This window comes from Cicer arietinum, chromosome 1 (assembly GCF_000331145.2).
Source record: "Cicer arietinum cultivar CDC Frontier isolate Library 1 chromosome 1, Cicar.CDCFrontier_v2.0, whole genome shotgun sequence".
NCBI lineage: Eukaryota > Viridiplantae > Streptophyta > Magnoliopsida > Fabales > Fabaceae > Cicer > Cicer arietinum.
Genome location: NC_021160.2, coordinates 52,163,021 through 52,187,794, shown reverse-complemented (window position 1 = coordinate 52,187,794; position 24,774 = coordinate 52,163,021). Strand labels below are relative to the sequence as shown.

At 32.4% G+C, this 24,774-nt stretch overlaps 5 protein-coding genes across 7 annotated transcripts; 3 read left to right on the top strand and 2 right to left on the bottom strand.

Annotated features, from left to right (window-relative positions):
- Positions 1-2,303: 2,303 nt before the first annotated feature.
- LOC101503774 (probable transcription factor PosF21) lies at positions 2,304-6,289 on the top strand. 3 transcript variants are annotated; one of them, XM_004486843.4, is made up of 5 exons: positions 2,304-2,528; positions 2,801-3,488; positions 4,492-4,624; positions 4,750-4,834; positions 5,367-6,289. In XM_004486843.4, the coding sequence occupies exons 2-5, from the start codon at positions 2,824-2,826 to the stop codon at positions 5,774-5,776; spliced, it is 1,293 nt and encodes a 430-aa protein (XP_004486900.1). In that variant the 5' UTR covers positions 2,304-2,528; positions 2,801-2,823; the 3' UTR covers positions 5,777-6,289. The 3 variants fall into 3 exon arrangements, with proteins under 3 accessions (XP_004486900.1, XP_004486899.1, XP_004486898.1); XM_004486842.3 differs by having other exon boundaries at positions 2,305-2,528; positions 2,809-3,488; XM_004486841.4 differs by having other exon boundaries at positions 2,305-2,528; positions 2,756-3,488.
- Positions 6,290-7,033: 744 nt separating this feature from the next.
- On the bottom strand, positions 7,034-15,552 carry LOC101504535 (electron transfer flavoprotein-ubiquinone oxidoreductase, mitochondrial). Its single transcript, XM_004486850.3, has 18 exons — positions 15,043-15,552; positions 14,869-14,945; positions 14,675-14,781; positions 13,999-14,080; positions 13,812-13,920; positions 13,570-13,616; positions 13,393-13,467; positions 13,040-13,156; positions 12,530-12,598; positions 11,710-11,802; positions 11,005-11,107; positions 10,646-10,770; positions 9,461-9,510; positions 9,274-9,340; positions 8,417-8,496; positions 8,064-8,192; positions 7,907-7,973; positions 7,034-7,361 (listed from the first exon to the last, which is right to left on the bottom strand). The coding sequence occupies exons 1-18, from the start codon at positions 15,323-15,325 to the stop codon at positions 7,278-7,280; spliced, it is 1,764 nt and encodes a 587-aa protein (XP_004486907.1). The 5' UTR covers positions 15,326-15,552; the 3' UTR covers positions 7,034-7,277.
- Positions 15,553-15,751: 199 nt separating this feature from the next.
- Positions 15,752-17,971, bottom strand: LOC101506126 (protein STRICTOSIDINE SYNTHASE-LIKE 13). Its single transcript, XM_004486851.4, has 4 exons — positions 17,318-17,971; positions 16,671-16,955; positions 16,374-16,541; positions 15,752-16,228 (listed from the first exon to the last, which is right to left on the bottom strand). Exons 1-4 carry the CDS (start codon positions 17,686-17,688, stop codon positions 15,829-15,831), a joined length of 1,224 nt encoding a protein of 407 aa, XP_004486908.1. The 5' UTR covers positions 17,689-17,971; the 3' UTR covers positions 15,752-15,828.
- Positions 17,972-19,021: 1,050 nt separating this feature from the next.
- Positions 19,022-20,416, top strand: LOC101506457 (uncharacterized). Its single transcript, XM_004486852.4, has one exon. The coding sequence runs from the start codon at positions 19,069-19,071 to the stop codon at positions 20,311-20,313; it is 1,245 nt and encodes a 414-aa protein (XP_004486909.1). The 5' UTR covers positions 19,022-19,068; the 3' UTR covers positions 20,314-20,416.
- Positions 20,417-22,892: 2,476 nt separating this feature from the next.
- Positions 22,893-24,453, top strand: LOC101506782 (B-box zinc finger protein 25). Its single transcript, XM_004486853.4, has 3 exons — positions 22,893-23,219; positions 23,407-23,706; positions 23,941-24,453. The coding sequence occupies exons 1-3, from the start codon at positions 23,037-23,039 to the stop codon at positions 24,196-24,198; spliced, it is 741 nt and encodes a 246-aa protein (XP_004486910.1). The 5' UTR covers positions 22,893-23,036; the 3' UTR covers positions 24,199-24,453.
- The last annotated feature ends 321 nt before the right edge of the window (positions 24,454-24,774 follow it).

The following is a 24,774-nucleotide window of genomic DNA, read 5'->3' as shown; positions in this document are numbered from 1 at the left end:
ATATTTACATTTCCTCAATAGCTTTACTAACAAATATAGCTTAGTAAAGACTTTAGTTATATAGTTGTGAACTTAGTTATTTGGATATATGTTAGAAGTATGTGATTTTTTTTAATAACTAAAATATATATTAACCCAAATTATAGAGGAAATACCAATAACACTATAGAGTAAGCTCTTTAACAACAAAAAGAACTATCGGCATAAAGAATTCAACTGCTTTAATTACTATCGATAAAGTAAAAGTTAAAGCCTTTCAAATTTATATTTAAATTAAAATCAAACTAAGTGCTTCACACTTTCAATAATCGAAAAAATATTTGCTTGATGCTTTCGAAACACAATAATTATTTCTACTTTTTTAGATAAACCAAATTACAGCTAATCAAATCTAAAAATCCGTCTTTCGTTTAATCTCACCACAACCTCTTACCCTCTAAAAAACAAGGTATCCTCCCACACCACTATATTTATTAAGCAACACTATAAAACACATACCTTCTATCTCATTTTCCAACCTCCTCTACCACTTACCCAATAGATCAATATTAAATATTTTTAACCTTCTTAACCTAACCGATTATTTTCCTCAAGTAGACATATTTTATCTTATTTCACGCAATGATTATGCAAGCAACCTCACTCCCACCCCTGAGGTAGCTTTGAAGAATAACATATAATAAATCGACAAAACTAACAAAATAGATTTAAGAAACATTGTACGACCACTCAAAGACAAATTATGACTTTCTAAGCTGAGAGTCTTTGATGAACTTTATATCAATCACCGCATTTCAAAAACTCAATCTTCAAGCATTATCCCCAATTGATAACCCTAAAAATTTGAACAAAGTATTATCAATTCTACAGTGAAGCACATATGTTGCGTCAACAAACCAATTTGACACCATATTGACACCTACAAGGACGCTCTTATGAAAATTCACCTTCAAATCCAAAACTACATGAAACAAAGTAATGGTGGATTTTATCGATCTAATAATCAACCAACTTTATTTCAGCCAAGAAAAAAGTGTCGTTTGCAAATTGCAAATGTGACACCCTAAAATCTGAGTTAATTTCAACCTTTACACCTTTAAATAAGTTCAAATTCACTACATAATTGACCATAACATTCAACCCTTCAACAACTAGCACAAATAAGAAGGAGATAAATGATCACTTTGTCTGAAACCACGTCTCAAAGAGAATTCTTTTGTAGGACTACCGTTAACAAAGGCCGATGTTTTTAAAAAGTTGACACAAATCACAATCCACTATATCTAAACTACTAAGAATTTTATTTTGGGGATAATCCCTTCCAAGTAGGACCATTCCATTGAGTCAGAAACTTTTTCTAAGTCAACTTAAAACAAAATCAACTCATTTTTCTTTCTTTAGCTTCCTCCACCACCTCATTTGCAACAATAACTCTTTCAAAAAATTACCTTCCTTTAATGAAAACATATAAGAAAATTAAAATTTTATAAGAAAATCTAGCAAAAGAAATATTTTTTAAGATGATTAAATGCGAGAGTATTAAACTTCAAGTTAATAGATGTTTTTCCGAAACAAAAAAGTTATTCAAACATTAATTTAAGACACTTAAATTTGACTTTTTAAATAGTCAAACACAATTTAAGACGTGTTTAATGTAACTTAATTTCAACATCAATAAATGATTATCGAATATATCAAGATTGTACCACTTGTCAACGCGGCTTTTTTTTTTTTTTTTTAAGAAACCATCAATAGAACTTTATTAACCATTAATTTAAAATCTCTGTAACTACTAAATTTGATTTGGTGTTTCAATGACACATAAAATTTGATTATTTAAAACAATAATGTTATCAAAACACAACTTGACACAAAAAATAAATCATAAATATAATATCGTAATTTTTTATAAAATATCAAAAGTATTATATATATTTATGTTTTTCTATATTTGAAAAAATCCAAATACACATTGACATTTTCGAGTTCACTGAAGCTCATATTTCTAGCTTCCTTAAAATACACGGTACTGTTATTTTGAGTAGCGAAACATGTATTCAAAAATAGCACTGATCAAATTTAATAATCAATTAATCACATACATAAACTTCTTACATTGTTTTGATTTATTATAGATAAACCACATAATCACAAAAACAATGTATGAATTTTGTTGATAAAAAAAAATACAAAACAAACGTTCAAATAAGATTTTTGTTTACAATAATATTTAGCAAAATATGAGTAGATACTAGATAGTTTGGTTTGTTTAGTTTTATTACATGAAGGATAAAAATATAATAATAAGAGTACCGTACATGTGTTTGTGTCTGTCTGGGTTCATTTGATTCATTGACGAGAATGATGTCTTGAGTTGGAAGCTTCGGTTTTTCATTTTCTCTCTCTCTCTCTCTCTCTCTCTTTTCAGATCTCCATTTTTTAAAATTCAATTTCCCCTTTCTCTCCATTTCTAGGGTTTTTATTTTTACGCTTCGATCTTCCGTTTCTTCGCTGATCTACGCTCGAAGGTAAAAACTTTCTCACTCCTTCCGACTTCAACTTTACGCTGCTTTCTTTATTCCCACTATTTCATATTCACCAATTTCAATAACCAAATTTGATTTTTGTTTTTGTTTTTAAATTATTTTGTCTTTTGTTTTTGTTTGTTATGCAATGAGCTTGATTTTAAAGGAATATAGGTGTTTGTAATAGTTTTTTTTTTTTCTTGATAATAAGTTGATTGATTTGTCACTAGGGTTTTGAAGTGATTGAAGTGGATTAGCTTTGAGATTGCTTATAGTTTTGTAGGGTTAAGGAATCTTGATGGATAAGGACAAATCTTTGGGTCTTGGTAGTGGTTTTCCACCTCCATCTGGTCGTTATTCGGGTTACTCACCCACTGGAAGTGCTTTCAATGTGAAATCTGAACCCTCATCGTCAAATTATCCTCCACTTATACCGGGAACTAGCTCAGATTCTAGTGGCTTTAGTCATGATATTAGCAGAATGTCTGATAATCCCCCGAGAAATAGAGGTCATAGGCGTGCTCATTCGGAGATTCTCACCTTGCCCGATGATATTAGCTTTGATAGTGACCTTGGTGTAGTTGGTGGTGCTGATGGACCCTCATTCTCTGATGATACTGAGGAGGACTTGCTATCCATGTACCTTGATATGGATAAATTTAATTCTTCGTCTGCAACGTCCTCATTTCAAATGGGTGAGTCGTCTAATGCTGCTGGAGCATCAGCTTTGGGACCAACGTCGGTGGGGCAGGCATCAGGAGGGGAAAATATTGGTGGTGGCACTACTAATGAAAGGCCCAGAGTTAGACACCAGCACAGCCAATCCATGGATGGGTCGACAACCATCAAACCTGAGATGTTAGTCTCGGGTTCAGATGATATGTCTGCAGCTGATTCCAAAAAAGCAATGTCAGCAGCCAAGCTTGCAGAGCTTGCCTTGATTGACCCCAAGCGTGCAAAAAGGTATCATTTATTGACCATTCATTTTTGTACCCTAATGTTTCTGAACTATTTTACATAATTGTTTTTAAATCAACCCTACATAGCATAACACAATATTTTCTTCCAAATGTTATATTATGCTGTATGATTTAGTGGGGCCTAATTTAGCATTCATAAGTTAGGTGATATAACAAAAATCTCAGACAGTGACCTATTGATTAATTCTAGAATACTTGTGTATAAGTATAATACAAAGTGTTTTCCTGATGAAACTCAGAAACATAAAAAAAGGCATGACAAACTTGAACCACAAGAAAGAACACTATACTGTATGAGTATCTTTTAACTATTAGTGTAAGGTTTTGGTATACGTTTTGATACTTGTGTGCACACATGACATTACGTATCCCGTGAAGTTCATTAGTTACTTATGACTTCCCTTGGAGAAATACTAGACAATAATGGCAGGTACAAATAAAAATTTAGATTCAATATATCAATAAAAAAATTGTAAGCTTTTTCTAAAGTCTACTAGAAGAAAATGTTGGAGTTGCTGCTGTATGACTAGGTAGTCACCGGTCAAGTTGTTAAACCAGTCTCTTGCACGTTTTGAAAATGCAAGGTAAGACTAACTACAATTGACCCCAAATTAAATTATTTTTACTAGAAGGAAAATGCTGACATCTCATTGTCAATAACACTAATTGGAGTTGCATTAACATTGTTTTAGTAGTATTAGAACATTAGTTATTTTATAAAACTGCCTGTTTGGGTTTTGGCCACTCTTCCAAAATATCCTATTATCGGGCTTTTTGATCCTTTGCCCACACTGCATCGGATATTGATTGGATAGAACGGCCCCCTTAGAGGGCAGTGTATACATCTTTTTATTTTTGCAAATTCTTGCTCATCATTATATGACTTCATCCCCTGGAAGTGGTATCTGTTATTTCTTTCTATCCCTTTTTATGGGTTTGGACAACATTTCCAAAATGACAAACACTGCTTATATTATGTGTAACAGGATATGGGCAAATAGGCAGTCTGCAGCGAGGTCAAAAGAGAGGAAGATGCGCTACATTGCTGAGCTTGAAAGGAAAGTGCAGACATTGCAAACGGAAGCAACATCTTTGTCTGCACAATTAACTCTCTTGCAGGTATTGACGTTTGTGCTTGTTTTTCGGATGTTGAGTGCTTTGCTACTAAAAATTACTATATCACCTTCTGGTTGATAAGCTAATAGGAATACTATATTAAATGTATTTTGGTCTGTTATAAGCAGAGAGATACGAACGGACTGAATTCTGAGAACAGTGAGCTGAAGCTGCGGTTGCAAACCATGGAGCAACAAGTTCACTTGCAGGATGGTAAGGCCATGACATTATAAATGTTTCTGAAGCTAGTGCTCTGCTGCTTTAGTTGCTTCTCTTTCTAACTCTATCTCTGAAAAATATTTATTGGAAGACTATTTAATCCAGTATGATCTGTTTGTAATATCCTTGCAACTTACAGTATGATATATGACATTAGTCAGCCTTTTCCAGATAGAGTAATATGTCTTAGGTGAAGGGGCAAGTTAAGTGTGAAGCTGGCTGCAAAATTTTCTTGTGCTGGTTTTCTGGTTAAAGAAGCTGAAATGCGCGATCTTACTTGATATTATGTGCGATTCCTTGCAACTTAAATATAATGTGACATAAGTCAGCTTTTCCAGATAGATTAATATGTCTTAGATGAAGGTGCATGTTAAATGTGAAGCTGGCTGCAAAATTTTCTTGTGCTGGTTTTCTGGTTAAATAATGCTGAAATGTGCGATTTTACTTGATATTAAGTGCGATTTCATCTTGGTCTTGGTCTGCTAATATTATGAGAAATAATTCACTTTTTGTTTTGTCCATGTAGCTTTAAATGATGCGTTAAAAGAGGAAATTCAGCATTTGAAAGTACTGACTGGGCAAGCTATTCCACCAAATGGAGGACCTATGATGAACTTTGCTTCTTTTGGAGGGGGGCAGCAGTTCTATCCCAATAATAATCATGCCATGCACACTCTTTTAGCTGCACAACAGTTTCAACAGCTCCAAATTCATCCTCAGAAGCAGCAGCAGCATCAGCAGCAGCAGCAGCATCAGCATCAGTTTCAGCAACAAATGCAGCAACAACAGCATCAACAGCAACAAATGCAGCAGCAGCAGGAGCAACAGCAACAACAGCAACAATCAGGTGATTTGAAAATGAGAGCAGCCACACCTCCATGTTCCAAAGACAATCCTTCATCAGATGTAAATCCTTCTGTAGCCAAGGATTGTTGAGAAACTACCCGTCTTATCACTTTCTAGAGTTTCTTTTGACTCAGTGTCCTAGTGTTTGTAGGTTCCAGCCTTGTTATATTTTTTATTCTTAAACAGTACAAATGTTCCCAGTTAGAGATTTAGAATAATGCACTGCGTCTTTGTTATGTATAATACTAAAATTTGTTGGTACCTCAGTTAATTGGCTATGGATATATCGGGGTAGGGATGTTTTTGTCAAATATCCAATAACTTTGTTGTTTACTTTGTTGAATGAGATGTCATATGATATCTCCTTAGGAAATGTTCTTCCTACCATTTAGCATTTCACCAACGCCATAGAATTGAGGTTTGCTTGCAACAAAGTAAGAAACATGCTGAAGGTCTTAGACAAGATATCCTCTGTCCATGTCCTCTGAGACAAATCATGCAGCAGATGAATTGGCAAATGCGGGTGCAGAGCACTGTGACTTCTGGTTGTAATGGTAGTTTAAGGATTTTTGAATGGTTAGTATGTTTGCTCTGTTGCTGTCACTTCCTGTTTTGCTTGTGTATTTTACTTGGTGTGGTTGAGTTAGTCTTTGTGAATAAAATATTGATCTAATTGGTGAAAATGAGAAGAGGGTAAGGTTTGAAGTTAGGGCCTGGTGGCATGACTTTATTGTCCATAGTGTGGGAGTTCGGTGTCTGTGATGCATGGTTGATATATGGTATTGGTGTATATTCTTTTATATATAAAAAAAATATATTATAAGAGTACATGGTACTCCAACCTTTTACTTGATCTGTCAAGTGGCTTCATGTGGGTATGTTTGTGGTGCTACTCCTTGGTGGGAATGATGGATCCACCTTTTAAACTCGTGTTTTTCCTTTATGTTCATTAATCTCCACCTTTTAAACTCACTTTTCTTTAATCTCTTTCTCTCTTTTTTTCAATGGTGGGGATTTCAATGGACACTCATGTCACATAAGATGATCCATTCCCGTCCATGGTGCACTATGGGATGCTGAATTAAGGATATGATCAGGTGATAGACCATGTGCAAACTTAGTATGGTGAGTGCAAGGGTATGTGATGCAGAGTAGTGCTAAGCATTGACCGCTATATAGGCTTGCTTTGGTCGCATGGTGTTTTGTGGTTGTCTAACTGTACTGCAATAGGTATTGGTATTTGTCGAACCTTCTAGCAAAGGGTAGAGTTGTTTTCACTATATTGTTGGACCATTTTAACATAAATTCAATTATAAAAAAGAAAATAAAAGGTAAATCATATGCAAATTGAAAAATAACCTATTTACTACTTAAAGAAATATTACTAATATTCAGCTATGTGTATCCAAAAACAAATGAAGATGGGTACAATGACACAGAATATTTAAAATGCGAAAAACACTGAACAGACATAATTTCTAACAGAACAGTGTAAGATGCTTGTTGTTGTTTAAGATGAGGAACCTTAGCAACTTATTTTACATTCCGGAAGTCGTAACTTCAGGGACCACAGTATGACTGATTCCTGGATCTACATGACTGAGTATCCCGGACCTCCACCTCCTTCCGGCACTGTCCACTCAATATTTTGCTTTGGATCTTTGATATCACAAGCCTAAATATCAAAGCACTGTATTAAACTGTGTAGCATACAAAAGATTTGAAAATATTTGATGAGTTAAGATTAAACATAAAATGTATTAATGTAGACAAAAAAAAGTTAAAAGCCGGCAACACTTATCTCTGAATGGCAACACAGGTTAGAATATAGGACTTCAATTTAGCTAAGCTAAAACCGTTATTACCAACCAAAATATCTCTTACCCACTCACACACAGAGAGAGAAATGTCAAATACTAATAAATCTTTTGACACAATAATATATCCAAAACAAATGAAAGACTACTTTAGTTCACAAAAATACATTTTTACTGCACAACTTCAACACATTATTTTAAAATAAGCGAATGATATATATAAAAAAAAGGAGGAGAAGCAAATAATCTGAATTCACTTATAACATTTCCCAACTTATAGACTTGCTGCTAGTGCTCGGGCATATTACACTCGTACACAGGAGAAAATCAAGTAATTTTTTTTTTGGCATATATAACCCCTGATAAATTTAAACAACCCTCCAAATCGGTTTGAAAAATTTACCTTGCAATGTAAACAATTTTGAGCATTAATCTGCAACTTTAGTTGATTTTGCTCATCTGCAACGTACCTTTATTTGAGAAAGATAGACGAAAAATATCAGAATGCTTCAGAAACTAAAAAGTCCTTTTGAAACCAAGCTGTAGTAAGTGGGCATTACTCGTATACTCGTGCAGGACAATATCGCGACTCAGGAGCAGCATACACCGGTAAATTTGTAAGTTCGGGAATCTTTGGGTCCCTTAGTCGAAGGTGAGGAGGTTGATCATGCTCATGATTTGTGTTGCTTCTGTAAATAAATTAAATTTAAACGGCCATGAAGCAAGAGAACGAGCTTGAAACTATGCATGATGACTATTTTAGAAATACAACCATGCAATCTTGTATCTATTTTAGAACGCAACTTCAAGATAACCTTGACCCGTCCCTTGGTTCATTTAAAAAAAATTATTGCATGTCTCAATTCTCAACAGTAAGCAATAAGACTATATGAGGGAATTAACGTTCCAAAACCTGTGCAGAGAGGTGGGTACATCGAAGGACAAGACACCGTCAGCCTTTGGATAATGAATTGGGGAATGCAACCGTGCAGGCTGCATAAATGTTAAAAAAATATATTAGTTACACTAACATTCTAAAGGGTTTGCAGGTGTTTTATTAGAACAACAACACACTTGATAAAAGAAAACCTAACTAATATCTCTGCATATTCAATGAAAGAATGCATCTAAAATAGCCTTTATGCTGGAATAAAAAGAACCATTTTGTACAACCCAAGAGATGGTAGAAAAAAAATTACGGTCGAAATAATTGCATTACCCTCAAACCTAGGCAACAGATAATAGCATACATTGCACACTACCAAAGATCCTTGTCCTCTTTATTGCACACTATCAAAAAGCTGATAACATCAACAGTAAATAACATGCTGATTTCACTGTTGGTTTTGAGCATCAGCATAATTAGTTATAGTAGATTATATCATTAGTAACATAAAATAATCAAGTTTCAATGAATGCCTAAACGGTGGATGCAAAGACACGGCGGGTTATCTACTAATTGATGGCCACCAGCTGAAGTTGTGATATGGCAAAACAAGATAAAAACAAAATACTCCACATAAAATTGATGCATATAAGTAAATTAGTCCTGATTCGGAAGGATAAACAGACGATAAAACACTGCTGGCGCTGAACAAAATATGTCAAAATGCAGATCAGGAAAATACAATGCATAATTTAATGATGTAATAATAAATCCCAAATAGCATTATATCACATCCCCATGAAAACAAGTGTAAAACTACCACATTCTGTATGTAATCAACAAAATTCATTCACAAACTTAATTCCTTGAACAATGTTTCTTACATTTGTAGCTTCATGATCAGGTTTACCATGCTTCAAAGTAATTGGGTGCCTCCCCTTGAGTATATAACTGACAGGAAAAACACAAGGGTAAGTGAAGTTCCAAGACAAGAACAAAGGGAGTACAGAAAAGAGTACTCTCCAGTTTGAAGTGAAAAAGATAAAATCCATAAGAAAAATTAGATCATACTGTTCCAGACCACTAAAGGCCAGTCCTGGAATAAGCCCGTACTCAAAAGCCTACAATAAGATATATAACTAAAAGGTAAATATGGCAAATTAATTTAACAAAGCGAAAAATACCATATTTTTAAGCATCAAAAATTGAATTAGGACAACTATGAGGAGTTAATTATAATTACATATTGATCTTTCTATTATCATTATACAATTATTATTATTTGTAAGTGTTGAAATCCATAATTGACGGGAGATATGACCAATATAGTCCTTATAAAACTTAGGCATTTTTCACATCTCGTGTTCACTTTTGAGGGTTGAGTTAGGCCTAAAAATCATATCACAGCATATCACAGATCAATTATTGAGCCAAGATCTTTATTATTCCATCTGAGGGTGTGGGTTGAGATCTTTATTATTCTACCTGCATTTTTCCACACTTCAAATGTCTATTTCTGAACATGAGGGGATGTGTTGAGATCCTACATTGACTAGAGGTGTGGCCAAATTAATCCTTATAAGTCTAGAGCAATCCTTGCCTCTTGAGTTAGCTTTTGGAGTTGATTTAAACATAAATACTCTAAGAGTAAATAGAATTTTATTTTGTTTGACTTACAAGCAACTCTGATATATATAAGCCCCTAATAAGCTACCAGATGATTTAGAAGTACTTTAGGAGGGCGTTTCACTAGTCTTATTGATTCTATAATAAAAATGCCTACTGTGAAAATATAACTTTCCCATAAGTTATAATTCCTTGCAAAGAATTTCCCATAATTTTGGAGAATTCCTAAGTTATCAGCATAGTAGCTTTGTGATCCTATTCTAAAAAGATATCTAGCAAACAATATCATGGTTTTGTCCTGCAGGCAAAAATTCTACCATGTAATTTGTCAAATCCAGCTTTCCATAGGTAAATAAAAAATAAGCAAAGGCATAAAATAATTCACCCCATAAGACCATGGTTATCTATGTTTTAAGAAAGTAGTGCCACAAATTGCAACCTTACATTTATAACATTATTATAATTTATTCAGAAGTTAGCAAACAGATAGATAGCTATCTAAGATAAAACGACCTCTTAGTTCAAGATTTCAAAATGAAAGCAAAAATCACCAGGAAATAAAATAGACATGAAGAGAGGGAAACACGAGAAAAAACCAAACAAAAAATGACAATGAATAGCTTCACTAACAGGTCGGTAGTTCCGAGATTTATATAATTCTTCCCATATCCACGAATTCCTCAAAGCATCCCAATACGTATTCATATCTAGACCTTCATTAAGCACACCAAATGCAGCTTCAGCAGCAACCATTCCTACAAAAAAGAATTATTAGATGCATGTAAAAGTAAATCTGAAATGTTGCTATCTGCATATCACACGGAACCATCAGCAACTCAGCATATCCCAATATATGGTTGATTAAAGTATGAAATGATGGGTTGACTTGATAAACGTGAATGGAGAAGGCCCTAAAGAACCATACATTCCTTGAACCAAAACTACAAAATCAACATCCGCAAAAAATAGGGTAAGTTTCTATCCCCTACCTGATTTCATTGCTGTGTGAGTTCCCTTTATCTTAGGAACATTCAAAAAACCAGCTGAACATCCAATAATTGCTCCACCAGGAAAAACTGGATACGGGATAGACTGAAATTTAACTAGAATCACGTTTGTATTTTAATACCGCGTAACAAGTTAAGGAAATAAAGCACTGAAACAAAAAAGGGGCAAGCAAACAACTAATATGATAGCAAAGAATTAATCTAGCCACCCTTGTTTGAAAATTTGCTCTTCATGGATGTAAAATTCTTCTATCAACAATAATGAGAACAACCAAGCCTTACATGAACCACTGGAACAATTAGCAGACATGTTACCCAGACTATGAAGCATAGACATTTCAGAAAAATTATGCCGTCAGACACAATGTGACACTCAAAAGTACATGGACTGTCAGACACTTCAATTTTGTTGTGTTTTTCATGTCTGTGTTTTAGTGACTATGTTTCTTGGCCCATTTCCAATTTTAAGTTATTTAAAGTTTAGACCCCACCAAATACCGTGAAATTTTGCATTAGAAATCTTAAAAAGTTAGGAATATCAATTTGGCACCCTTCATCTTTTTTAATACACCTGTAACACAAGAATTCTTGAGGCTTCCTATCTGTAGGACATAAAGATAAATTGCTCTACACTGTTTTCCGATTGATTGCATGTAAGAAAAGAAACATTATTAATTATTTATGTACCTGAAAACCACCTTCATTTAAAGTGCGAGCTCCATACTGGATAACTGTTCCTCCTTCCAGAAATGGTTTGATTGCAGGATGATGCTTAAGTTTCTGGTCAACCAAACGAGAGACAGGGGATAGGGTAGGAAGGATAAAAAACTTATTGATCAAGAGTAGAGATCAGAATAAGTAATGTAACTTCAAAGTTTTTTAAAGAGATACTGTATCAACACAAACAACCAGCAAAAGTTTCGCAAAAAGATCCAAAACATAATCAGTGAATTTAGCTGGGTAAATGACTCATTTCATTAATACAAATTGTATAAATACACCTGCATACTAGAAAAATGAAACAATTCATTGCATAAAAAGGTGGACAACCAACTTAAAAGAGAGTAGAAGTGACTTGCCAAGTTAAACATACACACCGTTCCTTAGAAGAAACATATGTACCTTAGAAAATACTAACAGACGTCATCCAAAAATCCAAGTCATTTAAATTGCATAAATAAACATGCATCCAAGAAAGCTCAAAGCCTAATACATTCTCATCATAGAAAGATGGAACAACCAACTTAAACAAAACATATAAGTGGCTTGCCAAATTAAATACCACAAAAACCACATATTGAAGTAGTTCATTAAAAGGAATATTACATCTCTTAAAAAACCCAGGCACATGTCATGCAAAGACGGAAAAAAGTAGCATTTAATTAAAAGAGAATATAATTTTTTTCCTACATTTAAAAAATATGAAGCAAGATTAAGTAGCATATAATTGACAACAACAAAATTTCATTTGTGTTTTGGACATACCCACAAAGGAAAAAAACTTTACCTGGAATTCCTCATAAGGATTCATGAATGGGTTCTGATAGTTCAAAGCAACTACAAGGCCTAAAGAAATCTGTCACGATGGAAAGTAGAATTCTTGACATGAAGAATATATTGTCAACATAAATGAATCTAAAAACTAGTGTAGTTCAGTCAAAGTTTGCAAATATAGCAGCAGGCAACTTGTTTAAAACTTGGTATAACAGATTTCTAGTGAGAGAAATAGCTTCATCAAATTGAAATATATCAGCTTGTTCCATAGTGGTTTAAAGCACTTTCCAGGAATTAGCAACCATCTAACTGTGAGGCTCAACTCAAACATAACAATGAACAGCCAAATGGTATAGAAACAAGTTGGTCTGACTATAAATAAAATTAGAAAATCGACGAGGTTAGTTTTGTGCTACATGTGTATTATTGTAGTGTTTATTTCATATATAGAACACACAGTAATGCTGGCTGTACAATAATCACAATATGAGGTAGCAGCCAGTCTCACAGATCCAAATCTTACTTGTCTATCTTTCATGTGATACAGAAAAGATCCTCCATATGTTTTATGATCCAAGGGCCATCCCAACGTGTGAAGTACTGCCCCAGGTTGATGTTTTTCCTCATCAATTTCCCAAACCTAAAAGTATAAGTTTGCAGAATCTAAGCGATGGTGGCAAATAAGATTAAGAAAACACCCATGGTTTTCACTTATTAGAAAAGTCAACAATCAAATATTCTTAATGCTTATAAGGTATAACTGGAAAAAAAGAAGAAAAAAAAAACCAGAATCATGACAGATTTCTGCTTTTCATGAAAAATAAAGATGAGATTTTTTTTTTTAAGTTTCTTTAAAAAAATGTTAAGTAGTTATACTTCTTTAATTCCCAATGCATATGTCTGATGTTCTGCACCTCCCTTCTCTCTCAGGTTGTACTGTTTCATTATTTTCTGTAGGGAACAGAGGAATGGGGATTAGAGGCTTTGCCATCAACATAATAATTCACAGGAAAAACTAGAATCTATGCCAATCCAAAATTTTAATTTTCAAACCTCTGATAACGATCCTCGACATCCCTCGGCCAGAAGTGTTAAGCGACCTAAATGTGATTCAGTAGTTACTTAGTTAACAACTACGCCTCAGAAAAAACTAAATACTAGGGCAAAACTGTTGATCCAAATCATAGTCACATTGCTGGAGCAGCTAAACAAGTGTTAATTAGGGAAACACTTTTCTCCAAGAACTGAGACAAAGCACATAATCATATGTACGAGATAAATGTATAAAATGAAACCTTTGACCTCAACACCACGTTGAAACGTCTCCTTCTTTGAACCATCTTTTGAAATTCCCATATCATTAGTTCCAATACCGATAACTTTGTTGTTAGCATCATACAATATCTGGCATGGAAATACACCAGTAAACAATAACAAATATAGAGTAGTAACATTCAGGCAAATGCGGAAAATTGGAAATACCTCACTAGCAGCAAATCCTGGGTATATCTCCACACCTAACTCTTCAGCTTTAGCTCCCATCCATCGTACTAACTGACTAAGACTGTAACAGATGGTCCAAAATAAATATTTTGGATTTGGAAAAAAAAAGTGAACAAAAACATTGCAAACCTGACAAGAATGTGATAGGAATTCTACATAATTTGAGTAAAAGTATCTTTCAATTTTGAATTCTACATAAATTAATGAGAAAAATATTAGAAGCAAGAATGTGATAGGAATTTTGTTTATTTAACATAGACGAAAATTAAAAAATAAAATAGCTTCATCTATTAGGATTTAGGACTTCATGTCATGATTGTCGTCGCATGTTAAATTTTGAAGTTATAACTTTAAGCACAGTACAATCTACTGGCACAAACCAATCGTTTGATAAAAAATGAGGTTTTCTCAGGAGTTAAAACACCATTACACTTGAAATCAAATACAGCAACTTCTAAAACTACAAACAAAATGAAAAAAAGAAAGGAACAGTTTCAGCATAGGAAATTCAGCAATCAAGTAATATTCAAAACCGCATACATAATTTAAGTGCCAATATATAAGGAAAGGGCACACAAACTATTAATTACATTTTTTTTTCAGTTGAAATTAAACACTCTAGCTGTATGAAAGTATATTATAGACAGTTAGAAACCTTATTACATAGTTGCCTTTGTTATCAAATGGACTCGGAAGTGAAATTGCACGATTCTTGGTTAGAAACCAAAACTTGTCAGAAGAAACAGGTGTGTTAATCGGAGCCTGCAGATTAAAAACAAAAGTGAATTGAAGACACTTCAAAGCTATATATAGTACTACTTCATAAACCGAATTGCGAAGAGAATGCACCTCTTGCTGCTTCCACTGAGGAAGAAGTTCATTCAACGCGCGAGGTTCAAAAACGTTTCCAGAAACAATGTGAGCACCTAACAACAACAACAATGAACTTGCGAAGATCGATAGAGCTTTTTTATTTTTTTCTAATAGCGATTTATTACCAGAAGAGAAGCGAAGTTGACTTACCTACTTCAGCACCTTTCTCGAGGACGCAAACAGATAAATCGGTGTCATTTTCGCGGCAAAGTTGTTTCAGCCGTATCGCCGCCGATAAGCCGGCGGGACCTGCTCCGACGACAACGACGTCGTATTCGATTGAGTCTCTGTTCGGTGTGGTGCAGAAATTGTGAGAGATCGGAACCCTAGAATTGGCACGTGCGAATGAAGGTGGTTGAAGGTTGTTGAAAGTGTTAGTGAATTGGAATTTGGTGAATCTGGATTTTAGTAAGAGAGAGCGAAACTTGAACATTCTTGTTCAGAGTGATTCACAACTACAATGACAAGTTATTGATTGAAATTGAATTTGAACTTGAACTTGAACTTGTTCCTTACAATTTCAATCATAAAGTAAGATCATCATTATTTTATTAATGTAATTAATAATTGCGTCACGGTTTCAAATTGCGGTGCGTTCTGTCTGATGTGTTTATTCAGTTCATCTGCGAATTCAATGCACAAGTTTATCTATCTTGCTGCGTCATTTCTCCACGGTTTTATTGTTTATTTATTTAGTTTAATTAATTAACTAATGGCTTCTATTATCTGAATTATGAGAACTCAGCCACGTGAAACTTTTTGAGTGATAGTTAAATCACATATTTAATTAATGGTATTTAATTTGATTAATTAGTTGTTCCAAAGATTTATTTAATTAACTAAAATATTGTTACAGAGATTAAGCAATTCTACCATTTAATTTAATTTTAGCAAGAGGAAAATCATAATCCATGATACAAGGCAAATAGAATGTTGTTAAGGGTAAGTTAAGGTGGAGATATGGTTATGAGCTACAGTTCCAATCCAAAGCTTCCCTTTGACCTCTTTGACTTCACTCACCAACTTCATGACTTGACCTTCTCTGTCTTCAAGCACTTCAAGAACATTTCCTTTATCATCCAAACGTGAAATCACAGTATACATTTTCATCCCCATAACTCTAGCCAACAAGCTCATCTTTATAGGCAAGCGGAAATATATACTCCTCAACCATGGATTGTTGCTCAAAACCTCTTGAGCTGAAGTCCGACAACAATCTATTGCCACCCAAAATTGTCCTTTTTCGTTTATCCTTACGTTGTCTGGAAACCCTGGAAGATCAGCTACATGTTCCACGCTTCCTCTTTTAGGACCTTCTATCCAAAGCTTCATTAGCCTGTCAAGGTGAGAGCAATATCAAGTCTTGCATAGTTATATGACAAAATGTATAATGCTTTTGAAAAACAAAAATATATTTATAAAAATGATTATCACACAAAATTGAAACCAACTAGCAAGATAAGTATATATGTAGTAAGGACCTGCAATTGGTGGTTTCAGTAAATAGGAGGAATGATTGATCTTTAGAAAACTGCACACCATTGGGAAAAGCAAGACCATCCAAGACAACATGAGTTGTTTTTGTTGGAGGATCATATCTAAGGAGCCTACCTGTTGCTTCTCCTTCCAATAATATAAAAAAGTGTGCACTGCAGAAAATAATACCCTTCATAAAGACATTATTAAAATATTGAAATAAATCACTAGATTAATTGACATTTTGCCTCTCTACATTTATCTAGTTAAGTTGTGAAATAGAGAGCAATAGAAGTAATTACACTCGGTTGTATCTTTTGCTAGTATCTGTGAAGAATATGGAACCATTGTTGTGAATGTCAAGGTCATTTGCAAAGAGAATAGGTTTTCCTTCAATATGAGTTGCCAATGATGTAGCTAGTCCCCCATTTGGTCCAACCATAAGAAGCCCATAATATGCATCTGCTATGTATAGATCTCCATTCTCTTTGTCAAATCTTAATCCAAGTGGACGTCCACACGTTTTCTCATGCTTCCATTGCTTCGAAGTGGTTGAATCATTTCCCCTCATGCAAAGCTTTTCAGTCCTTTTAAAATACCAACTCTCATTACCATCAATACACATAAATAAACAATAACTCATAGAATTTGATAGTGTTAGTTTTAGTAGTTTCTTTTTAGAAACATAAGAAATATAAAAGTATATAATTCCTTAATTTAAAACGATGTATATATATATATATATATATATTCTGATATTTTACTCTCAAAAGAATCACACATTCACACAGTCAGACATTTAAAACTATTCAATCAAAATTAGACGATCCAAAAAAATATAAATTTTTATTTTATAATTTAAATACTAAATTTTAATTTGAATCATTCGATCTTAATGTCACCTTAATGTCACGTGACTTCTTTAAGGGAATCTGAATCCTATACTTACCAATTAGATGTGACAACTGCGAATGTTTCCCAACCAAGCTCTTCCCCCATCCACCTAACAATGCGACCATCAGCTAAACCAGTGTAAGGCCCACGGCCCATGTTATCAAACTCAAGTGACTCCGGCCCAAATACTTGATTTTCAAATTCTAATTTTCCATGAAGTCCCAATCTACTCATGTTGTCTCTAGGCCAACTCTTCATGACTTTTTGGTAAGGTGCGATGTCATGTTTCACGGGTCTGAATTGATGTTCTGATACTGGGCCCATTTGAAATGGGTCCATAACAACAAAGCTCAAAACTAGAACAAGAGCAAGAATATAAGGGTGTTGGAGAAAAGTTTCATCTTTTAGTAGGTTTCTCTTCTCCATGCATGAAATGTTGTTTTGAATATGAGAATTTAGTATCAAAGATGAAAAGGTAAAGTAAGGTAAGGAAATGTTATGTGTTGATTTTACAACTAGCTAGAAGTACTTGGCTTGGAAGAGTTTTGTATTTGAAAGGTTTTGAGAGTTTGAGAGCATGAGTTGCTCATGACAACATATAAGGTTGAGATTAGGTTGTCTATTGTTGTGCATTTTTAAAGCATGCTTTATTCGTGACGACATGTGTGCTTTGTTTGGTTTAGTAATTAAAGTAATAAGAAAGAAAGAGATAGAGGAAGAAAAGTGGAACGAAAGAAAGAAAATATAACATAAGGTAAAATGTTAGTTGTTTTGTATGAGAGGAAGTGGAAAAAAAAGATAGAAAGTGAGGGGAAAAAATAAATATATACTCGCAAAATGATAAAACTAACATTAAGTCAAAATTGAATAGAAAAACTTGTTAAAAATGAAAATACACTCTTAAAAATACAAAATAGAAAATAGAAAAGAAACATTCATTCACAAACCAATATATATTGAATGATGTTAATAAATTTAAATATACATATTTTATTGAATAGTTTTAAATAAATTGAGTACACTTTTTCTATTTCACAAACGTACTAAATTAGATATGTATCATAAATAAAATATCCCTAAAAAATAACAAAGAAAGTGAAAACTAATTCTGAAAAATAAAAATATAATTTTGAATAAAAGTTAGAGTCCAATATAAGAAAGAAAGAAAAAATTGCCAAGGTAAACCTAGCAACATTGTCCATGTTGTACTCTTAAAAAATTATTTCAAAAGATTTTTGTGTTTTTTTTAAATTTGGATAGTCTTTTTTTCATTTTTCTTGCTAGATAGCATGGATTCTTTTACAAAATGGGACTTACATATTTTCTTCACTCTTTTCAAGCAATCAAATAGAGGCAACACATTTTTTTTAGTCCTTTTGTTTCCCCTCACTCCTTTCATCTTCTTTTCACATAAACCAAACAATGCATTTTAGTTTTGGAATTAGGTTATCTTTTGTTGTTCATGTTAATTGCATTCTATAACTTAGAGTTGGAAAACAACACTTTCTTATAGAAAAATCGTGTGGTTTTCTATTTCCAAGAAAACCATTCATTGCAAAGAGTCTTCCAAATGAACCACTAAGACAAAAAGATTTTTATCCAAGCTTGGTAGGTCCATCCACACAATCTTTAACATTTTGTATTTAGGTAACTCAAATTCTTGGCATGCCTTCAAGACTTTACATATACATAAAAATAATTATTTTTCTAAATTACATGCCATCAACATCTTATAAAAAAGCATATGGAAATTCATATCAACATAAAACAAAATTAAAACCAAAACAATTTTTCTTTCGATTGAGTATGGCTAAAAAACCACCTACTAAATTATTGATACCACTTTATTCCCTTTTAATCATAACATTCACTCTATGTCTCATTCCATCACAAATCCACTCATCAACTTTTGAAGGTGACATTCTTTCTCTTCGTGAAATAAAACATGCCATTGATCCTAATTCAATTCCTCCATCTTCTTATATCAATAGTTGGGACTTTAGAGTTGACCCTTGTGAAGGCACTGGCTCACAATTTCTTGGTATATTATGTGATTTACCTCTAGATAACTCATCAAGTAGAGTAACAGCAATTGATCTAGATGGCATTGGTTATGAAGGTTTCTTAACATCTTATATTGGAAACTTAACAGAATTAACAGTACTAAATCTCAACAATAACAAGTTTAGAGGACCAATACCAGAAACAATTGGAAAATTGAGAAAACTCACTAGACTCACAATTTCAGAAAACTTTTTCACTGGTTTTATACCTCAAGGAATTACTCAACTTAAGAAACTTCAATATCTTGATCTTTCTAGTAACCGCCTTTCGGGAACAATTCCTAATGATATGTCAGGTTTGAGAAGTTTAACATATTTGAGCATCTCAAACAACAATTTTTCAGGTAGAATCCAAAATCTTACAGGCTTGTGGCAATTGAACACATTAGACATTAGTTTCAATCAATTTTATGGGAATTTACCAAATCTTCCAATGAGTTTAAGAAACTTGCACTTCAGTCATAACATACTTTCAGGACACATAACACCTCTTAAGGATCTTATACACCTTAAATGGATAGATATAAGTGACAACAAATTTTCAGGCGTTATAAGAAGAGACGTTTTATCCTTAAAAAATGTTGTTCATCTTAATGTTTCTTTCAACAGATTTGCAACATTGGATGTTGTTGATTATTCTGGACAAGGACAACAACTTAAATTACTTGAGGCACAAGGTAACCATTTGAAGGGTCGTTTACCAGTGAATTTGGTGAGTTTTACAAATTTGACTATATTAAATTTATCAAACAATGAGTTTCATGGTATCATTCCAAAGGAATATGGAATGAAACTAAGAACAACATGGAGAAGATTGTATTTGGATCACAATTTTCTTATGGGGAATCTTCCATTGGAATTCAGTCACATAGCAACAAATGTTAGAGGTAGTGTTGCAAATAATTGTCTCAAGTGTCCTACAAATGTTGTTATGTGTCATGGAGGACAAAGACCTGCAACAGAATGTGTTGGACAACACAATGTATGACATTTCCAAAAAAATCTCCTAACAAAATGATTTATGGAAAATCAATGGACTACAATAAGCAAGTTGAGTGGTTGTTTATTTCAATGTTGGGCTTAGTATATTAGTTATATCCAAATAAAAAATAATTTTGTGAGAAATTTATGCAGTTTTTTTTCTTCTGAAATATACGTAGTTTTTTATTCTTTTGAAATAAAATTCAATATCACTATTTTTATTTTTATTTCGATGTGTTTTTAAAATTTATATTATTTGTTGAATCATACTTAGTTTGATGTATTGCAAGAAATAAATTAAATAGTTCTAACTCATCAAAATTAAAAGGGTAAATATGATACTTATATCAACCTAGTAATCTATTTTATGTATATTTCATAGTCACTGATTTATCAAAATATTGAGTAAGTTAATTTTTTACTTAGTCTTAGTTAAAAGATCATATATTATTATGTTAAGTGATACATTGACACAAATCTTACTACTTAAATGGATAGATATAAGTGACAACAAATTTTCAGGCGTTATAAGAAGAGACGTTTTATCCTTAAAAAATGTTGTTCATCTTAATGTTTCTTTCAACAGATTTGCAACATTGGATGTTGTTGATTATTCTGGACAAGGACAACAACTTAAATTACTTGAGGCACAAGGTAACCATTTGAAGGGTCGTTTACCAGTGAATTTGGTGAGTTTTACAAATTTGACTATATTAAATTTATCAAACAATGAGTTTCATGGTATCATTCCAAAGGAATATGGAATGAAACTAAGAACAACATGGAGAAGATTGTATTTGGATCACAATTTTCTTATGGGGAATCTTCCATTGGAATTCAGTCACATAGCAACAAATGTTAGAGGTAGTGTTGCAAATAATTGTCTCAAGTGTCCTACAAATGTTGTTATGTGTCATGGAGGACAAAGACCTGCAACAGAATGTGTTGGACAACACAATGTATGACATTTCCAAAAAAATCTCCTAACAAAATGATTTATGGAAAATCAATGGACTACAATAAGCAAGTTGAGTGGTTGTTTATTTCAATGTTGGGCTTAGTATATTAGTTATATCCAAATAAAAAATAATTTTGTGAGAAATTTATGCAGTTTTTTTTCTTCTGAAATATACGTAGTTTTTTATTCTTTTGAAATAAAATTCAATATCACTATTTTTATTTTTATTTCGATGTGTTTTTAAAATTTATATTATTTGTTGAATCATACTTAGTTTGATGTATTGCAAGAAATAAATTAAATAGTTCTAACTCATCAAAATTAAAAGGGTAAATATGATACTTATATCAACCTAGTAATCTATTTTATGTATATTTCATAGTCACTGATTTATCAAAATATTGAGTAAGTTAATTTTTTACTTAGTCTTAGTTAAAAGATCATATATTATTATGTTAAGTGATACATTGACACAAATCTTACTACACATCTTTAATATAAAAAAAAAAAAAAAAAGAAAATTACAATACACGAGTTTTGAATTATCTTATGTATGAATGGAGCACTGATGTAACTTATGATACGTTAATTATATAATAATAAGTAACAAGTCGTATTAATCAAATTATTTGAGTTATGTTAATTGTGTATAACAGTATATTTACAAAATTAATATAAAAAATTTGAATTCAATAAATAATAAGAAAAAGGAAGAAGAAAACTTTGAATTTCATACTCTCTCTATTCCTTTTTAGCCGTCGTTTAAAGACATTTTACACAAATCAAAACACTCAATAAATTTTGTTTTTTATATAATTATTTTTTTTTACTATAATATCCTAAATTATTTATTATTTTATTTTATATATTTTCCTCTTTACAATAAATAACTAAAAACGAAATTGACAAAACAATAATTAATGTTTCATTGAACTTTAAAAATAACAAATTAATAGGAACAAAAATGATATACAAATGCAACAATTAAAAAAAAGACAGAGGGAGTATATAAATTTAGAAATATATTTGTTAATTTATGAAACAGGAAAACTATATTGAACATTACTCACAATTTCAAAAACCAATTTATTTATTCAAATATAAAAAGGTAAAACTGTTGCAAATAATGTAATATAAAAAGGATAAAAGAAAATTAAAAAATTGAATCCCAAAAATGTGAAACTTTAAGCAGTAAGCACCAAATGTCTAATTTTTCCTATAAAAGAATTGGTGAAATAAAAAGCATAGGCTAAATTTGACAGTGATGTGCATTCCATTCAAGTGTATAGAAAGCAATGTAGAGCCAATATGTTGCCAACAAAGACAAATACAAGAACCATAGAACATTTAGTTGTTATTAAAGATTGAACAGTATCTAGAAATTACAATGGCCACAAGAAAATGCCTAGTTCGTCATTGACACCACAACCACACACAAATACATGGTAATGTGAACACTGACCCTACTAAGCCTTGTTGTTTTCATTACACTCACAAAATTCTTCATCTTATCTTTGCTTTCAATTCTCATCCACCAACTTTTTCAAATGTTGCATTAAAATTTATTATTATGTATTTTTATTTTTATATTTTTATATATTTTTTTTCTTGGTTCTCATGATCTGATTAATAATACAACTTGCCATTACTATTATACATTACAAAAAATCACCATTGTCCATATTTGGCATAACACTTCCTGTCTCATAAAGGGTATATACTACTTTGGTTGAGAGATATTGTTCTTAATCTAAAATTTTCTCACATAAGTTATGAAAATTCAATGTGATGTTTGTGAGAAAGCAGCAGCAACAGTGATTTGTTGTGCTGATGAAGCTGCTTTGTGTGCTAAATGTGATATTGAAGTTCATGCTGCAAACAAACTTGCAAGCAAGCACCAAAGGCTTCTTCTTCAATCTCTCTCAAACAAGCTTCCTAGATGTGACATATGCCAAGTAATTATAGTACCTCAAAATTTCTCTATAGTTTTATCATGTCATAAAATTAATCATGTATCAAAAAAGTTAATTCTCTACATTTTTAGTCACTGCAGAACCAAATACACGCTAAGTTATTTTTATATGTTATTCATATATTAACTATCCTATAATTGTTGTGTAATTTATTCCTTTTGTTTTCTAGGATAAGCCAGCTTTCATATTTTGTGTTGAAGACAGGGCACTCTTCTGTCAAGATTGTGATGAACCGGTTCATTCGGCCGGTAGTCTCTCGGCGAACCACCAGCGGCTCCTCGCTACCGGTATCCGAGTGGCCATGAGTTCTAATTGCGCCGAAGACGACGAACAAACTCACATAGATCCACCTGATAGAAATACACAACAAGTTTCTCTTGAAACTCCTTCTCAACAAGTGCCTAACTTTACATCCTCTTGGGTTGTTGATGACTTATTGGAGTTTGCAGATTTTGAATCCTCTGATAAAGTAAGATATACAACTTTATTTTATAATTGGAATTACATATATGTGATCTGATGAATTAACACATAACTTAGCACTTTTTAATACTAGTGCTATATTTTCTTTAATTCACGTGAAATTAAGTTATAGGACTGCATGACCAATGATGTCTATATAATATAAAATATTTTTTTGGCTGAGTTATTATATTTATTTGTTTCCTTGATGTAACATTTTTTGTTTCCTTGATGTGTTTAGAAGGAATCAATGCAATTTGGAGAAATGGAATGGTTCACAAATGAGAGTCTTTTTGGTGAAGAATTTACTCAAGAAGCTATGGCTGCAGCTGAAGTTCCTCAAGTTCCTCAACTTTCAGTAACTCATGCTAGCAACAATTTTTCATCACAAAGAACCTCAAAGTCTCACATGTCTAACAAAAAGCCTAGAATTGAACTCAAACAAGATGATTATTATGATGATGAAGATGAGTACTTCACTGTGCCTGATCTTGGCTGAAGCAATTCATTTTGTGGGAATAATTTTGGAAATTTGATTATTTTCTTCAAAATCTTTTTTAAGAAATTGTAAAGAAAAGTTATTCTTCCAAATTTAGTTAAATCCAAACTTTAAATTGTATATTCCTTCTTCTCTCTAAGTACAATAATTATAAGAGTTGAATGAAATATGTTTTTTTTTATAGGTAAATGTTACTAAATTAATTTGTATGTTAGTTTTTTTGGTATAAATTTGAGATCTCTTTTTTGAAGTTCATTCAATTTCCCTTAACTCTTGTATAGAGTTTATCATGTATACTTATGTGTGGTTGTTGCTAAATAGCATATACAATTTGACATCGAAAAAGGACATGGTAGAAAATATAGGTCAATTGTATGTAGAACATGTACGGAGATTAATGTGTATAATACGGATATCAAAGTAAGAGAGAAAGAATTGCATTTTTAAACATACACTATACATATAAGATGAGATTGTCAAATTTTATGTTTAAATATCATTTCTGTTTTTCATAAAATGAGAAAATTTGTTGTGTCCAAAATTTCATATAGAAAAGCTACAAAAATCAACTTACTA